This window comes from Amia ocellicauda, chromosome 20, assembly GCF_036373705.1.
Source record: "Amia ocellicauda isolate fAmiCal2 chromosome 20, fAmiCal2.hap1, whole genome shotgun sequence".
NCBI classification, from domain to species: domain Eukaryota; kingdom Metazoa; phylum Chordata; class Actinopteri; order Amiiformes; family Amiidae; genus Amia; species Amia ocellicauda.
Window position 1 is genome coordinate 12,909,924 of NC_089869.1, and position 26,355 is coordinate 12,936,278.

Consider the following 26,355-nt stretch of genomic DNA (forward strand, 5'->3'; position numbering starts at 1 on the left):
TATTGTTAAGAAAGAAAAGAAAAGAAAAAAAAAACTAAACTAAACAAAACACAAAAACCTTGTGAAAATCTTCCCAAGGCCACCTGTCCCTGCTGCAGCCCCTCTGCTGATGACCAGATGGTGACATTCTCAGCAGCACGATCCAGGATTAAAATCTCTCATCCTAATTATTACCAAGTTCAGTATAAGGTTGCACTGTGGAAATAAAATTGGCCATCTCAGTGAATATGAAGGATTTCTCAGCAAATGAAAGAACATTGAATACATTCATTGCAAAGAATAATGCCATACTACTTTTAATTCGTCTACTGTGAAAACATTAAGGGAGTAGTCAGTGTTCACATCTTGGAGGTACAGGGGATAAATGCTGGTTTGTTTTGCCTGATTTGCATAGTATTTGGGACACTTTTGCTGTGAAAGTAATTCAACATACAACATGTTGAATTGACTACATCTTACCTTAAGCTGTGGCTTATATTTGACTTGATTTAGGAAGAGGAATTAAGAAAAATACAGTTTGATGCGTCTGAATTGATGTTCCTGTGGTTAAAAAAAGCACATCAAGGGGACCTCTAGTGGTGTAACACCAAACTGTGTGATAACTGTAAGACACGAATACTTTGCAGTTCATGACTGAATGAAAATATTAAAATTCTTAATCCTATTAATCTATCAAATGCCAGATGGAAACACATATGGATTATTGTTTTCTTCTGAAAGAGAATCACGAAGAAGACAATGAATGGGATTGGCAACAAGTAAGATTATTTTTTTGTAATGTGAAAGAGTGGATGTTATATATAATATCCTGCATATCTGTTTATTGACTGTTTAGCATTTCATTAACAGTGGGTACAGTAATGAAAGGGTCCAAAATAATAGATACACTAATATTTGTATTTGTCCCAAATCTTTTGTTATTAAGCTGCTAAGGAATACAAGATAACTCCAAGAAAAGAAACATTGGTGGCATAATAACTGACGAATGAGTCAACTAATTGAAAACAAGTCTGACTCACCCTGTTTTTATTCCCTTTTTGAAAAGAGAGAAGGACTCTTGTCTATACAACAAATATATATTTACAAGGCTCTTAAGTACTATTTGTGTGTTTATTTCTGGTTAGGCTTCATTAATAACTGTATTTTTGTCCTTTAATGAAAAAACAACAGTGTTTGGAACCAATTTAAAGAGCTTTAAGGAATATTTTGATGCATGGCATGTCTTTTGATTAAGTGCAGAATGGAACAGCCTGCAGACAGCAATATAACTGTAAAATTAAGTGTTAGTATGTGTGTGTGTATGTATGTATATATATATATATATATATATATATATATATATAAATATATAAATATATATATATATATATATTCTCTATTATATTTATTTAATTAATTACAGGTTCTAAGATTGTGATCAATTCATGTCTGCATTAAATTTTAATAACTTAAAGCAAATGAATAACAAAATTATAAAACAATTCCATCTATGGTTCAGATGAATGCCAAGACATAGCCATTTGTATGCCAGCAGGTCTGCTTAAAACCCTTGAACTCTCAATACCTACTTAGCTGCTGTTCAGTTTAAGTTGCAGTATGACATTTTAGGTCTTCACAAACACAAACACAAAACAGTACAATCAAATGAGATGGTACTGTTTAAAATGACACTTTCATGTGCTGATTTGTCCAAAAATAAGTGATCATCACAGCAGGAGCCACTCTCCCAGAATAAGTTGACAGTGTGCAGGGGGCACAATTCTATTACTTTATAATTTCATATTGAACATAAGAAAGTGTTTATAATTGAGATTATATGGCAGTTTTAGGCTGACTGCTATATGCTTTTAACAAGTTGTTAGGAGTATTCATAATTGTCTCCGATCAAATTAAGGGAGGAAGATTTAATATATGTTTTTGTTCAATGAAAAGCCTACATACTGCCTGACAGCCATGCATTTGCAATATGACCTTGACGAACTTCAATTAAAAAGAACTATTCAATTTCCTACAGGGGTGTTCAATGTATAAGTAGTGACTGTCACCGCAAAGGAGGTATTTAATTAATCGGAGCAAAACAAATTAAATAATTCTTAGCTCTTATATGTTGCATTCCAAAAACGCTGCCTTTTGTTCATAGTGACATAATCCTGTTTGTGAGTGACTGCAGTTTGCCTGAGATTGGGGAGACTTGTAGATTAATTCTCACACCAATGGATTTTCTGGTAGCTGTGCCTAATGTCCACAAGAGGGTGCACTATTCAATGTGTTCAATTATCAGTACTGGCCTACCAAACTGCTAATCCCTCTATTGCAGAATGTTCTGATTCTGCCAAAGGGTGAGGTCATTATGTACATTATTCTGCTGCTGCACATTATATTAAGACTTTTTGTTGTTGTTGACCATATTCAATTGAATTCAATCAATCAATATGGATTTCAACAATAATTTCTCCACTCAATACACCTGGATTATCAGTTACTTCAAGAAATATCAATGCATGGTATCATTTAAAGTATTATAATCCTTGTTCAAAAAATCACTTTCCCGATACATAATTGTGTTAATAGATTTGAATTCATGAAGAACAGCTAAGAAATCTGAAGTGATGTGATATTCATGAGAGAAAGCCTTTGGGAATGCTGTGAGTGCGAAAACTGTAATGTTTTCTGTCATTCGCTACAAGCAAAATAAAATGAGCAATTCATATTAATTGTTCAAGTGATAATAGCAGTAGTGGTAAAAATAAAAATAATAAATTATCAAGCGCTTTATGTATGCTTCATATATCAATTTTTTGAGTCATTAAATAATTTTCATTTGAGTTGTATTTTACAAATAGGACCTTTCACTTTCAAGTTTTTAAATTTTGTTATTTACTGCCTTTTGACCAGTCTTGATTCAATGAAGTGCTGATTTAAAAGGTAATGGAAAACTATGAATCCTGGTCAGGTTCAATTTTTCCTGCTCCTTAGCTGAAATGGGTCATTGTAGTGCTGATAAAGCACAGAAATAAAAGGCATTCAGCTCAGGTCTTAACAAGGTAATTGTGCACAGTCATTCATACTACTGCCTACATTTGACAAGACCTGACAATTGTCTAATTTGCTTTATTCTCCAAACAGAAACTACACAAAGAGTTAACCGGTTCTAGGTGTAGGCTTCAGCTCCTTTTGACAACAAGATATTGCTACGATGTTAATCTAGGTGGTCTAATAATCGTTCAGTAGAGCTTTACGGATAGGTTGACGGTCAAGAAACATGAAATGGCTCTTTCCATGGACTTAATGAAATAATTTTCTATACTTGTCTATTGTTTTTCTGTCCAGTGGCTCTATGTTTTGTACTCTTTATAAACAATATAGTTATTGGAGCCATGAAACTCTGAGACTGTAGCTGGATGCCAGTCTGCAAAAGTGTTTGACAGACAGATAGTCTTTAAAGGAAGCCATGTTCTGTAAAATATACATTCGATGAATTGCATGCTTGGCTTGTTTTACACAGAGTGGCAGTGATGGTATCATGCAATACAGAATCAGAAAGAATCCAATATTTCTCTTTTTATCTTAATTGGATTGATGTTTTAGTATGGTTCAGAGCCTGGTCATTGGATTTGTTAATTTTGCTTTTAAAATTGTTAATAAGCTGTACAACATTTTCAACTTAAAACATAACTAGCTGGATACTATATACATACAAACATTTACATAATACATGTATATCTTGTTATTCAATCACCATCCCAGAATGCCTTTTTTAAGTTGGTGTAATACTAACAGATTGCAAACTACAAAAACATGTTTCTTTTTCTTTTTAAAATAGTGTTCAGTCAGTTTTTTTCCTCTTGTAATCACAATATAATTTGGTTATTATTAAGAGAGGTTCTTTTTATAAGACAAATAATTATAGAGGACTATTATTAGGGGGGCAAGCAATGAAGTTGCTGGACAACCTTTTGTAATTGGTTGGATTATTATATTATTATTATTATTCCGCCATATATTTCAAATTGCCATATAATAAAAACTACTGGACAGAATCTCACCAAATTTGGTATGCTGATAGATGTCTATATGATTTGGAGGTCATAAGCCTTATTGTTTGGTGACAATATTGGATTAATGACAATTATTAGACAATATTCAATCATCTTCTTCTCCAAAACCGCTAATGGGACAGATTTGAAACTCAACCATCAAGCCAAGCTTTCAGCAGGATTTGATCACAAGAACTCAGACACATGCAGGTGTTGACATGTAAAAGATATGAGAACATCTTAGTCTTGCATTGTGTGCCTTTACCCACTGCACCACTGGGGAGCTTGCTGTTAAGGCTTGGATTTATAATAGAGTACATGTATGAAGCGATACTTGTTATACATTCATGTGGACCTGAAAAAGAGAGGGAGCTGTACTACCAATACAAATTTAACTAATAGTAATCTTTACAAATATTGAAAAAGTTAACAATTTTATATTGTCTATGTATTCATTGTAAGAATAAAAAAGATTTTAGGTAAGCTGGGCCATTTGGCATTGTGGTTAGATCACTGCACTGGGGTGGGTGAGACCTGGGTTCACATCTCATTATGGCTGAAAGTCTGTTAAATATGCCATATCCCTCCACATAGGCTTGGCCCCCTACATTGCTGCTTGCAGCTGTATTTATTATTATTATTCCTAATTTATTTTCAGAGTAGGGCTCTGGAATTCCCTTTAATGGTTTAATTAATTACTGAATAAACATTGAGTTTGTTATGCATAATGTTCTAAATGTAAAACTATGTTTGAACAAAATCAGCTATTCCATCAATGTACACAATATGAGAATTATTGTTTTGTTTAAACCAGTCATTGAGGTTACAGGGCTGTGTGATTTTTATTCCAACTGAATCTTTCAATTAACATTTTTGCTAAATTAGAAAATGTACTTAATTCCACATACAGTATATATTCAATTAATTTGATCCAGTATATCAAATAATTTGACTACAAATTAGAGTAATTGAGAGCCCATATGAAACAAAATCCACAACACAGGAATGACAACCCTGTTGTGAACAGATTTATCCAGTGCTTGCATAGACAGTAAAAATAAATAAATAAATAAAGCATTACATTTCATAAAGCTTGTTTTATCCTAAATCCCATTGTGACCACTAGGAGGACTATGGACCTGAATGTTCAATCCACCTCATTACAGAGAATACCATGGTCAATAATACATTATCAGCAAACCCATTCATTATCAGATGGTGCTAATACAATAATCTAAAATATATTTATATTTTAAACATTCAAATTATTTTATCTTAAGTAATGATGGCTTATGCTCTTAATTTTTTGTTTGATTATTATATGTATTTTTTTCTAAAGGGGTGTGTGTGCATTTGGACATAAAAACTTAAGCTCATACATAATTAGCCTTTTGGTTTTCATGTCATACCAAATCTAAGTTACATTAACTTTTTTTTTGTATGCACTAAGTATATCTATGGTTGTAATACTCTTTGTATTATTTTCCATGGAAAACAGGTTTAGGTAATGCCATGAGTGCATTAGATGTAGCGTACTATTGTGCAAAGAGCCTTTTACTCATCTTTCCCTTCTACTTGCCTTTGATTTCGATTTTCCTGATCTACAGCATCATCTTCTCTGGGGAGAGTGTCCAGACTGATGATCTTGGCAGGTGAAAACAGTGGCTCTTCAAACGTGTCTACCAGAATTTACAGGACATTTTCAAACCTATATTAATGTCCAATAATTCACCCACAATGTGCCCTGCCCCCATTCTCTTAACCCAATCTTAGCAGGATTAGAAAAAATATTTTAGATTTCCTGTTGATACATATAGAAGCCAGAGTATTTTTATCCCTTTGAATGTGTTTCCTGAGCAGAGCAACTGGGGAGGAGGCCACATAGTGGGAGCTGTTTTTGCATTTGGGTAGAGCAGTGTGTACATTGTGATGTGGTGGCTAACTAAATACTATTGGGAAGTGATGAGATTCCAGAGCAAAATAAATAGATTCAAAGAGAAACATCTTGGCCACCAAAAAACTGAGGGTTTAGTATTAAACTCATTGGCAGAGGGAAGGTTTTTATTCTTAAATGACTCCACTTTTCCTGTCAGGAAATGATTTTTTTGGAATTATTCCAGTAGCCATTGGAGCATCTCTGCAGGACTAGTGTTGTGATATTACTAGGATTTGGAAGCTTTGGTAAGATTTCCACTGATGGCACTAGAAAAAGCATTGATTTATCTGAGGATGTCAGGAAACTGACCCAGCCTAGAGTTAGCACCCATTATTTTTATTTTTATTTATTAATATTATGATTTATTTCTCAGCAGACACCCTTATCCAGGGCGACTTACAAAATACAACAGCATTATTTGATACAATATATTTTTAATTGAATAGTTTAGAATGTCTGTAATAATTTTAAAAAAGTCCAATATTGATTTCCAGGAGCCTAATATGAGCAATTGGATTTTAGTGCTTAGTTCTGCCCAAGGAGGATGTGGTATAATACAACATGAGACGGGCAAAATGGTATTTATTTTCTTTAGGTTGAATTTTCATTAAACAGTCACATTGAAATGTTTTTAAAATATGGATACATTATGACCTGTGTTGTAACCAATATGGCACAGATTGGGGACAAACAGTAGATTGACAGCTTGTGGGTGGACATAATGGTGACGATGACCACCACCACAGTGTAAACAAAATGCTTAAGACACATTTTTCTGTCTTCATAGAGCAATTGTGCGCTGTCACACAGCTTGGGCCTCTTCCCTGAATGAGGATACTCTCGGCCCTCTGCTTTGCTGCTCTCAACTGCAGGTAACGACACTGTCAGTGTGGGATGTTGGCCAACCTGCTTTCATTGTTTGGGTCATTATTAAAGAACAGGTTGTCCCCTACTGCTGCACTAGAAAGAATTGGACATTTATGTAATTTAAAATCTCTGCTCTACTATTGAACTATTTCCTTAACAATATCAAACTTGGACCTGCCTGCAAAATGCAAATTACAAACATGTACCCTATAGTGGTTTAATTTATTGTCAAAAGCCCCTTTCTAAAACTTGTAAATAAAAAGAAATGTCGTGTAATTTCTGTGGCAGGCCAAAATTTAGATTTGATCTAGGTCTGTATATAATAACAAGAACAACAGCAGCAGCAATACTATATGTCCTAATTGTTTCTGTCCTGCAGCACTTTACAACTAAGAGAGCACTCACTTGTTCCACAGTCTAATAATTAATATTATTGTCATATATATTTACTTTTAACATTTTACACTTGTCTCAGCAAACAGAAAAAGCCAGTTTGGGTAGATAACCGGTTAGGGCAGGTGCTTTTTCAAATGCCTGAAATATATATGATCTCTATAAAGGGTGTTATGTTGTATTCTAATTGCAGGGAGTATATTTTTTTAGTATGCGCAGTTTAACAACAAACTGCAGGCAGCATGTCTTAGAAATATGACCAATAGATTGCATTTTGAAATGTAAAGACATATAGGTGTGCTAAAAGCAAGATAACAAACACTGTGAAATACCTGTGTACTTGTGTACTTGCTTAAAGCTATATTCATTATTGTATGAGCCGTATGATTTCATGCTTATAGGAAATAACTAGACAATAAAATAATTGCTTATTAGTTTCACATTTAACACTCTAACAGAATAATGTTTTTTTAATAAAACTAACCTTCCACTAACATCCTGCACTGCCCCTTGAAAACCAAACACTCTGAGATGCACCGTGTCAGACTGGGCTTTTCCTTTCGTACTGCAGATATAATTGGATGTTGCTCACGCCCCGGTCCGGCACACAATCTGCTGACTGTTGTGCAGTGTGTTAGAGATCCACCGCATCCCTCAGTCCTGTGGGAGTTGGAGCACAGGGACTAGGGGTGATTGAGTGGTCTGTGATGCATGTGCAAGCAGAGTGCTGTCTACATATAACACTGACCGACCAAGGTGCTCATTCTCCACTCTGGACAGAGGCTTTCTATCAGATTAGTCCCAGAGCCGAGACTGTCTGATTGTGCTTTTAGGGAAAGATAAATCACCACACATCTTACAGTGCGTCGTGCTTTTCTCCATTCACTGAAATATTGTTCATGCAATAATCCTATTAGAGCACTGTGGTCAGCTGTAAATTACTAATGTGTGTGTGTGTGTGTTTTTTTAAGCATTACCATTGAATCAGTATGGGAGAATGGTGACACCTTCACTTAAGTAGGCTGAGGCTCTTTAATCCATACAAGGGCAGCAGTGTGCCATAGGGATAAGGACTCTTGACTTCTGAGAGTAGGGTCAAGGGTTCAATCCCAGGTAGGGGGACTCTGCCATTGTACCCTTGAGCAAAGTACTATACTTAGATTGCTCCAGTACAGTAAAAACCCAACTATATAAATGGGTAATTTAATGTAAAAAAATAATGTGAAATATCTGCTTAAGAGGCCCAGTGGTATCTCATCCTGGGTGTATTCCTGCCTTGTGCCCTATGCCTGCTGGGATTGGCTCTGGCTTCCCTGTGATCCTCACCAGGATAAGTGGTTTTGAAAATGGATGGATGGATGGATCTGCATAGGAGTATAATAGTACAAGAAAAGTATGGAAACTGTCTGAATGAGACTAGTTTCATGCAGAGATGAAGGAGGGGAGAACAACTCTCAAATTACAGATACGAATGACATTTGTCCTTTTCCCTTCCCCCAGCAAATATACATATTAATGTTAATACAATTATATAATTCTCCTTATTAGAATGGGACAAGACTTTTCCAAACTCAGTTCCACAAAGAACTATACGAAAAAGTTACAAGCCTTATTTATGCAGTTATGCAAATTGTCACATGGGGAGCAGACAGGACTTTTCATGGGAAACAAAACAAAGTTGGAATGACACCAGAAATAGGCGATTCATTGTGAAAACACAAAGCACGGATATGTACAGTCCCTGTCTCAGCAAGTTGCGTACGTGCCCGCAATTCAGCCGTGCGCCGTCCCTTCCACTGTGCGACGACAGCACGCAAAGCCAATAATAGCAATTAGCGTCGGTGGCGCTTTTTTAATGAAAACGTTGAGTCTAATTCAATACCGGGGGGGGGTCTAGCCGCCTACTACTGCACTCAGCTCGGCGGTTTCTGTTTCAGGTTGCAGTACTGCGGAATGGGAAGCATTTCCTTGCCAGAGCACTGTAGCGAAGAGTGAGGGGAGGGGCTCCGTGCAAAAAACTGGCCATCAGAAACCAGCCAGCGCTGCTGTCCTCCTTTTGCGAGATCCCCCCATCCAACAACAGGCTTTTCGCTTCATGGGTCAGTCTGACGGGGCTTTCTGTATGTGAAATTTACCGCGCCATCCGAGTGAAGGCACTTAGGAGGAAAGGGGGGACGAGCCCCTGCGGCGCACTACAGTAGGCTTTTATCCCCGGCGATACGAGCTGAAAAGTGAGCAACGACCTCTTTCCCCCCAGTGCTAAATGGTTTAACTGTTTTGGGGTCCTTTAAAGAAAAACAAAACAGCGGGGTACCATGACCGAGAAGGAATCAGCGACAGACACCGGGACTGCAGGTAAAATGTCTTTAAATTGTGATTGAAAACTGTGCTGCAGTGCTAGGAAAGTACTGCAAGAGCGAGCCCTCCGTAGACAGGCGTGTATCTCTGCAGCAGCCCAGCTGTGTCAAGCCTGCGTGTCTGCCATTTATTGGCATGCATCGATGTCCTTCAGACCTTCATACAAAAGGTTTCACATACGTTTAATATGGTATTGGAAGGAGAGAAAGGGGTGACCTTTCTTTACACAAGAAAATCTCAGTCACAGATGCATTTTCATGCTCAGAGCACTTCTTGAAACCTCGCGTCTCCTGCACGCTTCAGAAGTTGGGATTACTTTTACAAGGTTATGAAAAAAGATACATTTGTAGCCGTGCGGAGTTGATCAGTTAACTGCTACTATTGTAACACCTGAATTCGTTCTTTGATTGAGCGTTGTGCTGCAATGCCCAATAACTTGCAATGTGCTTAGTAATTTGATATGGAATAGTTTAAAATAAGCATATAACAAATCTTGTCGGAAGGAACCCCCTCTGCTTTAGAGATCTAACATTTAAATCACACAAGGCTCAGTGTGCGGGATGCGCTGCTGGCAGTGCGGCTCCGGTCACATGGCCGCTCTCTGAGGGACTCGGACTCAATGCAGCAAAACCGCGCTGCTCCTCGCCAGGTGAAACAACACTGCGGCGCACACCGGCGGCCTGCGCCTGCGCCTGCGCCTGCTCCACTGCAGTCACACCGCACTGCTTTCATCCTGCTGTGAAGCATCCCCTTCCTCCACGACAGTTGTAGCAAAATGTATTTACTGGTTGTTGTTTTGTTGGTACTGTCACTTAGTTATGGTCTTTTAACATCTTCTAGTGCAATACAACAGCATTTGATCATTTGCATTAGGATTGTTTTTAAAGGGGGGGGGGACTTTATGTACTTTGGTGTGATACAGCAAGAGCTTAGTGAAGGGGTTTAGAGGAGGTGACACATGGGGGGGAAATGCGTCCTTTGAAATGACAGAGCAGTAGTTTATCATGAAGTGTCATGATCTAACATGGGAGTGGTCCCTGCATCTAATTCAGAACTCTGCTTTACATCACTTGAGGGATAGAACAGCTTTTATACGGCAATGTGAAATGCTGCGTTTAGAAGATGCTGTGCTTAGTGTTTGAAATTATACAGGCCTGCATCAGTGCAATGGGATTGTGGTTTTGAAAAAGTACATTTTAAGAAAATAAATTCAGTTTTTATTTGCCTGCTTTAGGAACAGTTGAAATATTTTGCCGCCCAAACCAATCCATAAAATGACAATTCTATTTCATATGGTTCAAAATTGTTCTATCAGTGCATTGCAGATGTTGCTGTAACCTGTGTATTTGTGATGTATAGTAATGAATGATTCATTTCAATTATTATTGGTTTTCTTCTTTATTAACTTGCTTAAGGAATATCATACAAGTATGAAGCAGGACTTAAAGTTATAAGTAGGAATGTGAGAATAAGTGTGAATAGCATCCAGGATCTCTCCCCACATTCTGCTAGTGTTTGAGTTGTTCTCCATCAGCTGACATTTGTGGATGGTATACACATGCTGTGGTAAATGATCACTGGAAGTTTATCCCAAGGCAACAGGGACATCACAGTATTATAACTAATTCAGGTCCAAGTCCAAGATGTCTTACAACATTACTTGGAAATAAGCAATGCCATTAAATCAGACCTTTATTTTTTCCTCCTATTGCTGTTACTAAGCTGTGCTACAGCTGTGTCTCAATGCTGAGCATATTGTGGTTTTGTCTCAGGGCTGATTGTAGCTCACAAGTTGCTTAACTTAAAGACCGAACCTCCCCTCATATCTGTGCCACAGGCTGGCTTTTATAGTACATGGATTGAACAACAAGGGGATGAACCAGTGGTTCTTGGGGCCTGGAGTTATACACAAGGGATTCAAGTCCTGCAGGTGCGTTAATGAGCTTCCAGCCAATGAGCTCTTTTTATGAATGACCATTTATTGTAATGGTCAGCACCCTTTTAAACACACAATCTGGAACCAGGACATATATGTTACACCAAAAAGGATGAGGTAACTCTCAAAGCTGAAGTTGATGTATGTAAGCAATCAAAAAGCCTGGAGAACTTTCACTTTGAACCTCCAGCTGAGAGCATCTTGTGTGCAGATAGTGTTGCCCTTGCTCAGGCAATGAGACCATAGTAGGTCTAAAATACTTCAGTGAAGTCTGTATTGTGGGGGGTACTTGTCATGCATATTCCCATGATGGCTGTTTGGGAAGCAGCCACAAAGCACCCATTGTTCGACCAGTGGAACACATGCTCCTGTTCTACTTTCTGCTAAAACATAGCGCATTCCCTTTCAGAAACCAGGAAAACAATTTTGACAGTGTGGCAAAGAGGAGGTTAAGCTTGCACTCACACCTCGTCAAAGGGTTTAAACAGTTTGTTGGCTTATTCCTCACACAGTTAGTAAAATGTTGCTTCAGACATGTCAAACTGTAGCCTCATTAAGATGTAATTAGATTTGTAGCAATCAGGTGCACTTGCTAGTCTTTGTCTCTGAGGAGAGTTTCATAACAAGATGATGGGTAACTTTTTTGAAGTGTAAACATGGTTATAGTGCAATTTTTACTTGTCTAATGACAATAGGGGTACAATTTAAAAATTCAATTTATTTCCCCATTGAGTGTCATAGAAAGGCCGTTAATAGTAACTTTTCCTAATGTATTGGAAATCTTACACAGAATGTGGTATTAAGTCAGTTGTTCGATTCATGTGCATTTAAAGGTGTAGAAACTCCAGTCTTAATTTTTATATCTGCCTTTACCTTCAGGTGATCTTTCCATGTGAATTTTAAAATTTCCACCCTACGATCAACATTATGATTAATTCTTTGATTTTTATTGCACATTATTGCACTGGAATACAGTAAAGTTGTCAGTGTAATGGAAGATATTTTTCACCACAAACAGTCATGCATTGACTGGTTCTGTGCTGATATTGGTTCAGCTGTTGGAAGCTGCTCTCTCACAGTGTATGGGATGAGTCTCAAAATAAGCTGTGTCCTGCTTTTTCACTCTGTTTGCTCTGTGCCATTGATCTTACCTGGGAATCCACAGGGAGCACAGCTTCTGGTATCTGAACTACGAATGGAGTCCGGGCTGGGGGGGGTGCATTGTTGTTTCTGCCCGGCATAAGCAGATTTGCCAGTTCATAGATCAGAGTGTAGCCAGGCCTGAAGTCAACCCTTCATACTTGGAGCTCAACATTGATTTATTACAGATATAGTGAAAAGGAAACTGTTGCCCTTTATATATGTACATGTTTATGTCAAAATGGACTTTCCTGACCAGTTCTGTTATTTTAATATCTGTGAATTTTGCAGGTTACAAATTAGAGAAGTCATTCAATAACTTCCAGATCCAAGAACCCCACTGCGTCTGTTTGAATGTTCTGCAGTTTTCCGTGTTATAAGTTACAAGGATGTTTTAGTCATTGTTTCACTTAATGTTTTGTGAAACCACCGATCAAAAGTAGTTTGTCTCAAAATGGGAAATTGTATTTGGCAAATTATGCATTAATCTTCATATTCAGTGGTGTGATGCTGAAATTCAATACAACTGTGCATCAATAAATATGAACATTATGAAGAATCAAACTGCCTTGTCAATATTTTTCCACTAAATATTTCCAGAAGATAGATAAATCCTTTATTTTTCCTGAATGTCTGTTTATAGTGTGCTCTGAATCTTCATCCACCATAACTAATGATTTATTTCAGTTTATTGGGATATGTTTTTTTCTCTTCCCAATTAAATGGTGCATACTTGCATATAGCATACATTAGATTGTAATACCTTGCTATTAATACCCTGCCCATTGATGTAGCATGTGAAGGTGAAAGATAAAGAATGGATTATCGATAGGATGACCTGACAGCCATGTTGTCTTATACATGGTTCATTAATTAAAGTCAATGTACAAATCATACTTCTCATTGTACACTCATTGGTTTGGCTTTATTGTAGCAATATATTAAGGTGGACAGTTATATAATGTACAGGGCTCTTTGAAGTTAATTCCATTTAATATACAGTATTTAGTAACACCAGTCTGTAGTAACTTATGCAAGTTTTACCCTTATCTTTCATTAGTAATTTTTTTGAGAACTGAAAATAAAAATAAAAATGATTGTAATGCCAAATATACAAGAAACAGTTTTAAGGTCCTCTTTGGTATTTTGAACATCAAATAAACACAAACAGACTGAAGTATCTCATGGTCTCTGTTTATAGAGATTTTGCGTTTATTTATTTATATAAAACTGCCCTTCGTCCAAGTAAATATCTGCTAGACATTATTGTGTTCCCCGGTTGGGATACATGGAGTAACCTAAAATGTTTGGAGAGAACTTGGTGGTCTCATTTTAACACTCCCTCTAGGGCATTCAATACAGCTACCCACAAATGAGACTGGGCAACTGAAAGACCAGGCAGGGTAAGGCATTAAAAAAAAAAAGCAGTTGCAGCAATCCACTCTAAATTCAAAAGGCAGGGCTGAGCATTGCAGACATTTCTTCCATTCCCTGCATTGCAAGCTATGTTGAATTTGCATAATTAGGCTTGTGGGGGAAATATGAAGTTATGTGCAGCTTCGAGGACATTGTTTAAAGACGTAAACAACGAGGTGACTTTGAACAGCACTGAAGGTCTGTCTTCTGAGCAGCTGGCATATGAATGAGGGGTGATCCTGTTCCCTTTCTCCCATATTCCTGCTATTACCCTTTCAACACAATCAATGAATCTTCTTTTTAACAGAAGTATACATTACACGCATCTAATGTTCGTTGTTGCTGGCATCTGATGTTTGATATGTGCGAGTATATTGTAAAATATTTGTGTTGCCTGTTTCTTTGTATCTCTGTATGTTTAGCAGAGAATACACTACCTGCAAAAGTGTTTGGAGGACAATGTGAAGATTTAGTTTAATTCAAAAGCCTTCCATCTTCAGATTACATTCTGTTTCAAGATACCAGTGTAAAATTGATCAGTGGGATGGTGCTGTAGGGGTTATCAAAGCGGAGTTGCATTTTTCTGGCAAGATTATAATGTCTGTTGTAATGTTTTACAGTGTATAACTTATACTGACAGTAGAGGTTCTGCATAAAGATTAAACAGGTCGGTATTTACTGGAAATCCACATTGCTTTATTTTTATTTTCTAATTTACATTTTTAATCAATCTTATACTGGACTTGGGTTTGCTAAAATGAATGAATGAGCATCCTGACAGCCTCGTTTCTGGTGTTGCTACTCTTTGCAGCATGGTGATTGACTTTCAGTGCATTCATGACTTGGGAATTCAGTTGTACATTATTTTTCAAATTCCTGATGTTGTACCGCATAAATTATACTTGACATTATTCAAATCATACTGACACTTGAGACAATGACACAGGTTTAAAAGCAAGACAATTTGCTGACATTCTTCCTGTAGGCTCTTACTCCATTTTTACCAATATTAAGTGCAGTATGTTGGCTTTTCTTATCCTTTTCACATTTTCGGAGTGCAGAATCTGGTCACTTAAGACAGCCATTCATTTTGAAACCACTGCAACCTGTACGCACAGCAAAATGAGAATTAATTATCCCAGACTATTTGAGACGAGCATCCTATTCCTTTAGAAACTGCTGGGGTCTATTAATCAGCCCATTACATCAGCTCTCACACACTCCATTTGTGGGAATCTGATTGCCCTAACATTATAATTTATGTCAGAAAGGTGTTCTTCACAGAAAAGTGATATTTCTGAAATCATCAACTAGATTGGATGGCTAACAGTATTTTACTACACAGGGTGTGTTGGAAAGTCTCCAGAAGAATGACTGCATTGTGGAAAGGCTGGTGAGCTGAAACACAGAAAGACAGGGAGTGATGCATACTGGATTGCGGTATCCTGTTTACATAGCCTGGAAACAATTGAAAAATTACATCTAATGGAGGTTTCCAAAATTGCATGGGTAGATGTACTTGTTCTGCATGCTGATGGGGGGAGTTTGGGAATGATAGACAGGGAACAATAACGGGGGGGATAATGAGTCGAGTGATGTATCAGGTTTAAGACGCCTCTAACCCTGAGGCCTCTGTGGAATGCAGTGCTCTCCTGTAGAGCGTGCTCCTCAGGGGTTGGGTTGCAAACTCGCTCCAGAGAATATCAGCAGGCAAGTGTGACGTGAAGACTTAGGGTTCCCCTGAGAGTAGACAATGCAAAACAAACCAAAACCAGCTGTGTGGAGACACTGAGGGAGGCGCTACATTGGGGAGTGTGCAAACAGTATTTTTTGGGGTGGTTTCAGTGATCCAAGAGATGTTTGAAAATGAATTCTCCTCCTGAAAAATGTTTTCGATCCTTGTAATACATTCTGGAAAACTACACTCATAGGGCATCATGGGAAAGTATTGGCAAGAATTTACAGATTCTTTTGATGGATATACTCTTCTTCACTATGTTGGGACACTTGTAATCCATTGTGTTTAACCTCACTTTGTATAACCGACGAATATTAGAATGACATGATGCTTCAGATATATTAGATAAAGGATAAAAGGATAGGCAGGGAAAGGCAATGCTGAAAGAGCACTCATAGGGGGCATGCTAGTGAAGGGTTTTAGGCAGTTTGTATTCTAATGTGATTTACACATTGCTGCCTGAGTGTCCTTCATTGAACGACAAATGTCGCCTGGCTGAAGTAGAAATGTATTTATTTAATCTCAGTCCTGCATTTTACTGAACTAAAAAGGCTATGTTGCTCATGGATTGTCTCCATGCAGACCGTTATGGTGTCTGTAGGTCATTGTGCCCTTTATCTTGTCTAGTAGCTTATTGATCAAAAAACCTAATCGGGTGAGTTCAGTTCAGCTACAAGCATAATAAACATGGCTCCTTGCAAACAACTGTCATTGCAGGATAAACCACGTACTCTCTTCAGTGACTGTAATTTATTTTACCCTTTCACAAAAAATGTGTTTGAAAAGTCATCTTTAGACTAAGAATGTGTTTTAACTTGTTTTGTACTTTGGAAGCATAATTTGCATACAATTCTAGATTTACAATTTCATTTGATCCAGTGGAAGAGTAGGAATTCCTTTGTACACTAACTTCATGATTGCCTGCTGCTCAGGTTTAGTGCTTTATTGAAGTTTTTTTGTGATGGTGTTTCACCTTACAGTGCAGTATGTCATTCTAGAGTCCACGGATTAGACCTCCGTTTTATGACTCCAAAGTGCTTTGGTCCTATGAACTGAACAGGTTCTTGGTATGATGTTTGATGTGCTTTTAAAATGAAATATCTTTTCCCAATATTTGTTAGTAAGTTACATTTTCTTTGGCACCTGTTCCCAGTCTAGCTGGTGTCTAGGCCTCAGAATTGAGATTCTTTAACATTAATGCATCTTTGCTAATTCTACTTTTTTTTGTTAATTCTTATCGATTTTCAGAAACTTTTTGTTTAAAATCAGCACTATCCTAAGTGTTATACCAGATTGTTTGAGAATATGTAAAATGACTATATCTCAATATGTAGTATATCCAACAAAGCAATGCAATCATAAAAAACATATACCATGTTTAAGAGAAATATCTTGCTGGTAGGCAGCTGAGGTATTATATTTGTGTTTCTGGGAGAAAACTAATCTAATCATAGCTATTAGATTAGTGGGGTAAACCTTGGTTTGTGCTTTCAGGCATCAATAATAATCCTTTCAGCTATGCTCATTTCAATGCAGCAAATGTATTTTTGTCTTAGACATGCAGCCTATTGCAGTGCAGTGCAGTGCAATATTATCTGGCCTTGCATGCACAATCTATACATTGATCCAAGACTCCTGAGAACCGTTTCTTTTTTGCCAGTGCTAATGAATGATGTCTGTATAAGTGTTATTTTAACTATTTCTAATTTGTTTTCCCTGGCTGTCTTCTAAGTGGGTTTATGTACCTTACCCTCCTGTTGCAATATTTTTTTTTCAGGTTGAATATAAAGGGAAAAATAACATGGCTATTGTTTCTTGGACTGTTTTCAGCTGAACATTAACACAGACACACTGCCTGAAGCATTCAAGTAAAATATATTATTCCCCCACTAAAGCTACATTTCTTAAATTCTTTAACAATTCAATGGTGTACTTTTGTAATCAATACATGTATAAATAATATATCGATAATAGAAACCGACTACCACCAATTAATCATCAGTAAGGTCCTTCAGATGTCAATTTAATAATTTGTTATTAAATAACTTGTACTTTTTAATGAATACACAGAAAATAATGTCAGAATGGTGCAACCCAAGCTAGTGAAAGACATGTATTAAAAGGGGGAAAATGTGGAAGTACAGGATTTTGTGACAGAATGTGCAACATTAATTTATAAGGGAACAAAGGAATTTCTTAACAGGCCAAGACATTACTGAACAGGCCTTTATTCAATTTTTTTTTTATTTAATTGAATGTATCATTAAATATACATTAAAATATAATATACAATACACTCTTTCTTATGCTTTGTGTAGAATGGGTGGTGGGATAATTTTGAACTTCATTGTGACTTCTTGAATGGTGTAATAGTTTGCATTCTAGCATCTAAACTATTCCTGGAAGCCGTCAGATGAGTGTGAGGGAGAATTAAGGAATCTGATGTGCTCTGTATGAACTCCAGCTGTTGCAACACATGTTTCTTGTGCTTTTTGTCTGGGAATCTGGCCAGCTGGACGGAGTTGAAAAATGACCTCTTGGCTTCCTTGTACTTTCATAGTTTACCATGTCATAGAATGAATGAATGTACACATATTGTAAGACATAGAGTAGGTTTTAAGAGAGTGACCAAAAACGTGCCCTCCTGCCTCCAGTATGCCCCTTTTGATTTTTCTGTAAGATGGATATCTAAAATACAGAGGCAGTTTTAGATGACTGTGACGATTGGTTTGATGGCGGAGTTGATTTTAATGGAGTTCCCTGACTAACTCGCACTGCTGCTGCTATTGCCACCACCACTCCTAGTCTCATGAATGGCCTGTCAGTCATCTTGAGTTTTTGAAAGAGACCTCATGGAGCATCTCCGAGCCTGACTGATGGGAAGGCTTGATACTATACTTAACATGCCTTACACTACAGTACTCTGTCTTGTAAAGCAATAATACTTACATCCATTTACTGACCAACTTTAGCTTGACTCTCCCTGAAGATATGCACATTTTAAATCATAATAAATTAATATATTTCATGAGAAACTTTAACAAAACATCACTGAGAATTATCATTTCATTTGGTTTAAACATTCAACTATATCTGCAAACATTGTGTAGGCCTTTATTGATCATGCATGGAAGTTACTTTTCTAAATCTGTTATAACTGTGTACAGTAAAGCACCACATTTTATTCTGCCCTCTAAAGAGAGAATGATGACTAGCTTAACTCTGTTCAGATTATGTATTCTCTCTGCAGGAGGGTGCTCACACTTACTAAATGATTTATCATTAGATGGAAATGTGTTCCCTTCTCTCTTGTAGTGGTGGATACATAGTCTGATGTGTCTGAGTAGGCTCTGGCATGGTTCATGGGCTGCCTTTATTTGAAACATAGCCTTCTGGGAAAACATGCTGAACATGACACTGCATTTATAAAAATTTTCATGATTTCTATGACAAACTAAAAAGGAACTATGGTAGACCAATCATTCAGCTTTACTAATATGTGTTAAAGATTAAGTCTAGTGAGGCTTTCATTTTCAGTCTACAGTTTCAATCCAAAGATGGGGATACAAAAAAAGGTTGAATAACTTAGTTTTTATTTAGGGAATTTTAATTGTCTGACTGAATAGTGTTTGTGTTGGCGTACACAATGTTTTTTCTGACCATGATCTAATTACTGCAGAAAAGGACAATTATAATGTCTAACTTCAATGCTGACCTTGGTCTTGAATAGTATCATACTGCCACTAGTAAAAGTGGATCATGCACATCATGCAATTATCTTCAAGCTAAGTCTAGTTTTTTAAAGCATTGCAGTCATTTATCCATGTCTGCATTTAATCAATCAGTTTTTACTACTGCTTTACTAGTCTTTAATGATGGTGTGTAACGGTTACAAAAATGCAAGGACATGTAAAACATTACTGCCAACAAATTAAGTCACCAGTGAAGACTGAATACATTGGAATGACATTGCCATTCTTTGTGTTGCTTGAAGGGCTTTTCTAGAATTTACTAGTATGAAAGTAGAGCTCTCAATTGGGTTTTAGCAATGTAAACCCTATAAAGTTGTATTTTATCTTCCAATGAGATTTTACACTAGACCCCATAGGAAATCTAGGAGTTGCCATTGCTGTTTGCTGATCTGGATGCATGTTGTGGCCCTGGAGAAAAAATGTTTCTACCAAAGTCATATCTATTTGCATCACTTTCATGATGTCATGATGCACTTGATACTTGATGTTGACTCGGCTGTCTGAACAAAAAAGGGAATGTCGAACCTGATTTTCAGCTTGTACTCACAGGTCATAGGTTAAAAGCTTTTAATAGATTAGCTTCCTTTATCTAAAGCCAACACTTCCCAGGTAAATGGAAATGCACAGTACGTGTGTCTGACAGAGATAGAAGGAAAATGTAAAATTAGATTTCCTATGCAATATTAAAAACCTGCAGCTTTATTCTGGTTGTGAACTCCCATTTACAGCATAAAGCAGCCATTTCCCATTCTTGAATAAAGCTGAAATATGTTGTGTGAGTGTGTTAAATAAAAATATTTAAATGCACATGAAGTAATTGCTGTTTTGCTCTTTTAGTGCATAACTACTATTTATTACGTCATATGTACAACACATTAACTGTATGTTCATCCATTATACTTTTAGGTCTATTATTTTGTTGGGCTGTTTTCATGTTTAATTATATGAAACTTAAAATTATAAGAAATGTAGTAAGTTAAATGCATTATATTTGTGTATATTTCTTGAACGAATAAAATAAGTTTGCTCTCCAGAAGTGAGTTGCCAGTCTTTTTATAATATCTGTAATGAAGAGATTACTTTGACAGTTTGGGTTCCTGGTTCTACACAGATAAGCTCCATGGCATAGATTATTTCTACCTGGACAGATTGCAGTAAATATGTAGAATTATTGTAAAATAAGGTATTGTAATGTAGCCAAAAGTTTCCCAATACCAGTGGATTTTCCTAACTGTCATACTGCCATGGATTAGAAATATATTGTCCAGTATTTATATCCACAGTGAGGTGTTCTAATAAATAACGCCAATAATAATGTGATACAGTTTTGAATGTTATGAAGCAGTAAAGTGTCCTACTGACTGAAGTTGCCTGTAATTAGATCTCATTTAGAAAATGAATGGCACTGTGAAGGAGAAATGCGTTCCTCTTCACTAATCATGGTCTTTGCTAATACTTATTGATCAGTAAACATCATGTGTATGTAAATGGATGCTGCACAACAGTAAACATACAATATAATTACTTGTATACATCTTTATGCATGCACTGCGTCTGATTTAGATTTGTATGAGCCTTGCTTGAAATTCTAGTGTTGGATAGGGTTGTAGTTCACGCTGTTTGGCCTTAAAATGGAGCAGATAACCTACTACTATAATAGACTGAATTATAGTGAAAGGTATTTACTTTATGTACTACAATACAGTGTTAATGTTCAGAATAACTACTATATATATGTTTTTTTATCCCTACATGAACTGAAGAATTGGATGTAAAAATCATTATCACAAGATTCAAAATTTTAAATGAGATTATTGAGGGAGGTTGAATTTCTGATAGTCTTTTTAGTCTTTTAGTTTGAATGGACTTGCCAGTGATTGTAATACCTATTTATGAATCCACAATTGGGGCGGAAAAAGTGACTAAGCTGGTTAAACACTGCCGGAGTCGGTGTTTACATCTGAGAACACATGCAAACAACTCTATTTTTGTTTAATGAATAAGTATTTGAATTCTTTACTGTTGTTCTATAAACACCTACTGCGTATATTGAATGTATGATGATCTCAATGTTGGTTGATCGCTGTGGGATTTTTCCTCCAGGATATCTGAAGATTGCTCTTACCTGCAGGGGGCTTATGAGCATGTCTTCTACCCAGTCAGCTCAGCTAAGCTCTGGGCAATTTACTTTTTAAATGCAGAAAAAGGAATAGCCAGCCTCTACGAAATAAAACCCTTTGATTTCTGTCTACAGTCCATTTTATTTTGTCTGTGCATTATTGCTGCTCTGCAGATTCCTCCTCAAACGAATGTGTTCTCCGTTGGCAGAGATGTTGAGGTTCACTCCCGGAGAAAGCCTCTGTGGAATTGCCCCTTGTGACCTGCCCAGCTTCCTGTTAGAGATTGTGTAACATTCCAAGCTTGGAGGATGTAAAGGGAAACTGCACAGACAATCATAACTGCTTTGCAATAGCATATCTACTTAGCATATCTATAAATAGCAGCATATGAATATACCATTCGCATTTTAATTAGAAATATGCTGTATTTTTTGTGTTTTGTTATGGTTTTGTACCTTTGCCTTTAGTCACTCATAAAGGCATTATGTAAATGACTGAAAGGACTTGGAGTTGGCTGTTTCCAGGTTGTAGATGTTTAATTAAATATATGTATTTTTTATGATTTACTTGTTTGGAACTTCCTGATTTGAAATTTACTGTGTCCTGTTTAGCATGACTCTTGGGTAAAGTGCAACAAAATGGTTGTCAAGATGAAAAGGCTCGCGGAAAAATATAAGACCTTTTCAATCCGCTTCCACAGAATGATTTGGTTTCCACTCCATATAATTATTGTTAATCTAGATGTTACTCAGACTTTCCAATTGTCTTTGTTTCCAGAAGTATGGCTGGGGTTACTTGTCTGTGGGACAGTATGAAATAACCCTTCACACTGACTTTGTTATTCACTCTCAGAATTTAAAATGGCTTTATCAAATATCCTCCAAATGTTCTTTGTTCTGGGCTCAGTCCAATTCTCCCTTATTTTAACCTCTCCTATATATCCAGCATCCTAATGGAGAAAGAGTGGGCCATGGTACAACTCTCGTTGTAAACTCCTATTAATGATAATCTTTTTGAACCCTAAGTATAGATTTTTATTTTTATTTTTTTTAAATCTTTTCAAGGAGGCGTTTCAAAGTTAAGAAAAAAAAAAAACAGAATAGATGGAATTGATCTTCAGGTGGTCTCTAATTCAGCCTTGTAATGGAACAGTAAGTGCATTGTGTTGCCTGTGACCATTCAGTTTTCCTGTGAATGAAAGGAAGGCAATCTGGAAGACAGAGAAATAACACGCAACCCTGCTGAGAGGCAATCTTCAGCCACCGTTAATATACAAGACTCCAGCCACAATCTGTATTGTGAAGACCTTTTTACAAGTGCTATTAAGTGTAGCTAATGATTGTGGCATTGAATAATTCAATCCTAATTTTCCTCAAATGTCATTTTAAAAAAGGCACGAACTGTAGGCTTTTCAACACCTTGGAATGTTACATAGTTTTCAAAATAACACTCCATTAATGGAAAGTGAAAATAAAATATTGTGTGCCATAATATCTCCCCGTTTTGTGATCTGAGAAAGTATTTTCAAAATTATTTTTCCTGATCGAGTGTAAACTCTATAGCAACTTCAGAATTGCTTCCTATATTAAACAGAAATATTGTATTATTATGTTTTGTGATTGCTGTTTGGGTTTCTGCTCAGAAAAATGTTGTGTTCATACAGAGATAAGCTGGTCTGGTCTAACTTCCAGATATAGCAGTGTTGTCAACATGTTTGGGATGTGATCTTGAGTTTTTGTGTATGAGCAGTGAAAGAAACAACTAGGACATTTAGCAAATAGGCATTTAACCAGGCCCATCCATTTTATTGAACAAGTTCTTGAGCATTCTAAATTGACAAACATTTGAATATGTTCCAGATTTATTTCCTCCTTCAGCTTGTTAAGTCTGTTCTATGTGTGTTTTTAAACTGCTTGTACAGGTATAGAAACTGAATTACTGTAAGTGGTGTTTTTTATGAAGAGAGAGAGGAGGAGTATATGGATTATGTGAACTATATCCCCACTTCAACTCAGTGTTCACTCCAGGACTGGAGGCCATATTGGGACAGATAAGAGTCTGGAGGCAGCTGGGTGCGGTCTTGTCCAGACCATGTTTACGCAAGAACCAGGGTGCTGAACTGCATGCAACCTGCAGAACTTGCCAAATGGCTTAATGTCTGCCCTTTCCCTCCATATCAGCCATATATGTATGACTTGCAACCTGTTTCTGTAGTTTTTGTGATGAACTTGTCTGCTCCTGAGAGCTGAAAGAAACAAATGAAATAATTTTAGTTTTAAAACATTTAAATAAATAAAAAAATGCTAATGAATTGAATTAATTACAAAAGAGTTTCAGATTGCTGCTGGGTCTGTCCTTCAAGCCATTATGCTGTGCTCATATTCCAGTCACTTGCTTACAATCTTCTCTTCTATTTTCAGATTCAGTTTCTTCTGCTTACTCATCTCCTGCGAAGAGCTTGGGGGATCCTGGGATCACACCCCTGTCTCCCTCACATTCTTTGGTAAGATGGCAGAAGTCGGCTAAATAAATAGATGCTAACCACAGGAACACTTTTTTTTTTTTTTTTTTAGATCTTATTTAGCAATTGTCAAGGCAATTACAATAAAATGTAGGGGGCCCAGTGCACTTAGCATTGAGGCATATTAAAAACTCTCCTCTCAGACTCATGACATACAGAACAATTCAGAGCACCCGTGGTTTCAGACTGAATTGGGAAAGTATCTTTAATCGCAAGTGTTTGTTTAAAACATAGGGTTTCTGTATCAGTTTGTACTATATCGCTGTTAGAGCAGATGTCAAATTGTGGAACCTCAAGGGTGATGGAGGGGTCAGAATGGAATTCTGTCATTTAACAAAACAAAAAAGATAATTACTCATAGTGGCAATAAAGACTAGAGAACAGTATGGCTCGAGTTTGTTTCACAGTTGAAACCATTTCCTGCACAGTTACATACTTGGGATTGAGCATAGTCACCCTTAAACTCACTGTGTCAATCTACATGCATAAATAAATACATAAATGCTTACAATGCAGCCACTGAAGGACTCTCAAGAGATTTCTTATTTTAGAGTTCTTAAAAAATGTAATGGGTTTTTGGTCTTGGCTGAAAGGAATCTGAATACAAAAGTGAAAAGTTTGATGAATGTTTTATATCTCTGGCGGGAACTGCTTGTGTTGTTAAAGTGATGCAGTTGGCTGCAAAATTGAAAGCAAAGACACAGAAAAATAAATGTGTCAATTTCCAAATGTATTAAACAAAGCTAAAGAAATTAATAACGTTGCCTGCAATCCACAGCCACTGTCACTATGTTCTGAGTTTCTGCCAAGCAGTGCTTTACGAAACACTGTTGAATTATGCTGTGGTCTCTCTGTATGAAATACTGCCAGTGTAGTATAGACCCCAAAGTCAACCTGTCTGTAATATACAGTAGATTAAATGGTGGGTACTAAGGCGTAAAAGCCATAGGTCTGATTGCTATAATGCTGCGAATTCATTAATGTATTACTAATATCTAGCCTCATTCAGACTGCTCAACGATCCCCCATTCCCTGAGATTCATTCTGTGCCAGTACTTTTAACTGTTGTTTCTCTCCCCAGGTAAACAAGCTGGACAAATAAGTATCAAAGGAATAACATTTTAGTGAGGCTTTAATATTAACACAGTACAGTGCTGAACCCAAACTTGTTTGCAGCCCAAAAATGCCAACGCAGCAAAAGGAAAAACTGCCTCACAGCTCAGGAATTGAAAGAACCAGAGGTCAGATTAAAAATTAACGTTAAACAAAACTTCCATAGCATCAATCCTCAGATTTACTGGGCACTGGAAAATGAATGGCGTTCTCTTACTACACAAGATTTACTCTGAACCCAGGAGTTTCTGTGGGCTGTTAAGACCCCCTGTCTTCTCTCATCCTGCAGAAAGATCCTGATCAGAATGTCCCGGAGGGGCCGTCGTTCACGGTGGTGGTGGCCATCGATTTTGGCACCACGTCCAGTGGCTATGCCTACAGCTTCTCCAAGGAGCCGGAGTGCATCCACACCATGAGGTGAGCTCTGCAATGCAGCAGTGGGGTGCTGGCACAGAGCCCGGACGTGGTGTCAGCCTGTCTGAGGAGCCGCAGAGACGAGCTGTGCTGGAGGAGTCTCTTTAACAGAGCCCAGCCTGGGCAAGAGGGAGCTCAAAAATCTTGCAAAAGTGCAGCATCACTCTTTAAGGAATTTCACAACTGCCAGTTGATTCATATTAATTAAATACTTTCATTTTAAATATAATTATGTTATTCTTATATTTTTGGGAATTTACTGCTTATGCTGTGAACATATGAATATAAACCTGTAAAGATACTCCCTAGATATACCCTAGATATACTAATATTGCTTGTTTATCAAGAGTTTTGTAGATCAGCTGTTTTCTTTTGACTAGAGAGACCAACTTAAGAAAGTCCAACCTAGAGAAAGAAAAAGCTTGCCGGTCTGTGTAATTACCCAATTCTTAAATGAAAAGAATAGAAATGCATTTTATAGTTAGTGTTAGTTTGTAAGTAGTAAACTAGATGGTTCATAAGTAAGGTTACAACACTGTATGGACAAGCATTTTGTTTTTTAAATGGTAATTGTAGTTGATTGATAGCGCTGTATTTGTGTCTGTGGCAGGTGT

General features: G+C 37.0%; 1 protein-coding gene across 2 annotated transcripts in view; it reads left to right on the plus strand.

The window, feature by feature from the left end:
• Window positions 1-9,128: 9,128 nt before the first annotated feature.
• hspa12a (heat shock protein 12A) overlaps window positions 9,129-26,355 on the plus strand; it is a 39,337-nt gene continuing 22,110 nt past the window's right edge. Inside the window, exons 1-3 of one of the 2 annotated variants that reach the window (XM_066692930.1) lie at window positions 9,129-9,588; window positions 24,114-24,196; window positions 25,617-25,744. In XM_066692930.1, the coding sequence (XP_066549027.1) occupies window positions 9,549-9,588; window positions 24,114-24,196; window positions 25,617-25,744 (251 nt within the window). In that variant the 5' untranslated portion in view covers window positions 9,129-9,548. The remainder of the gene's footprint in view (window positions 9,589-24,113; window positions 24,197-25,616; window positions 25,745-26,355) is intronic. The other variant, XM_066692929.1, reaches the window with a different exon arrangement.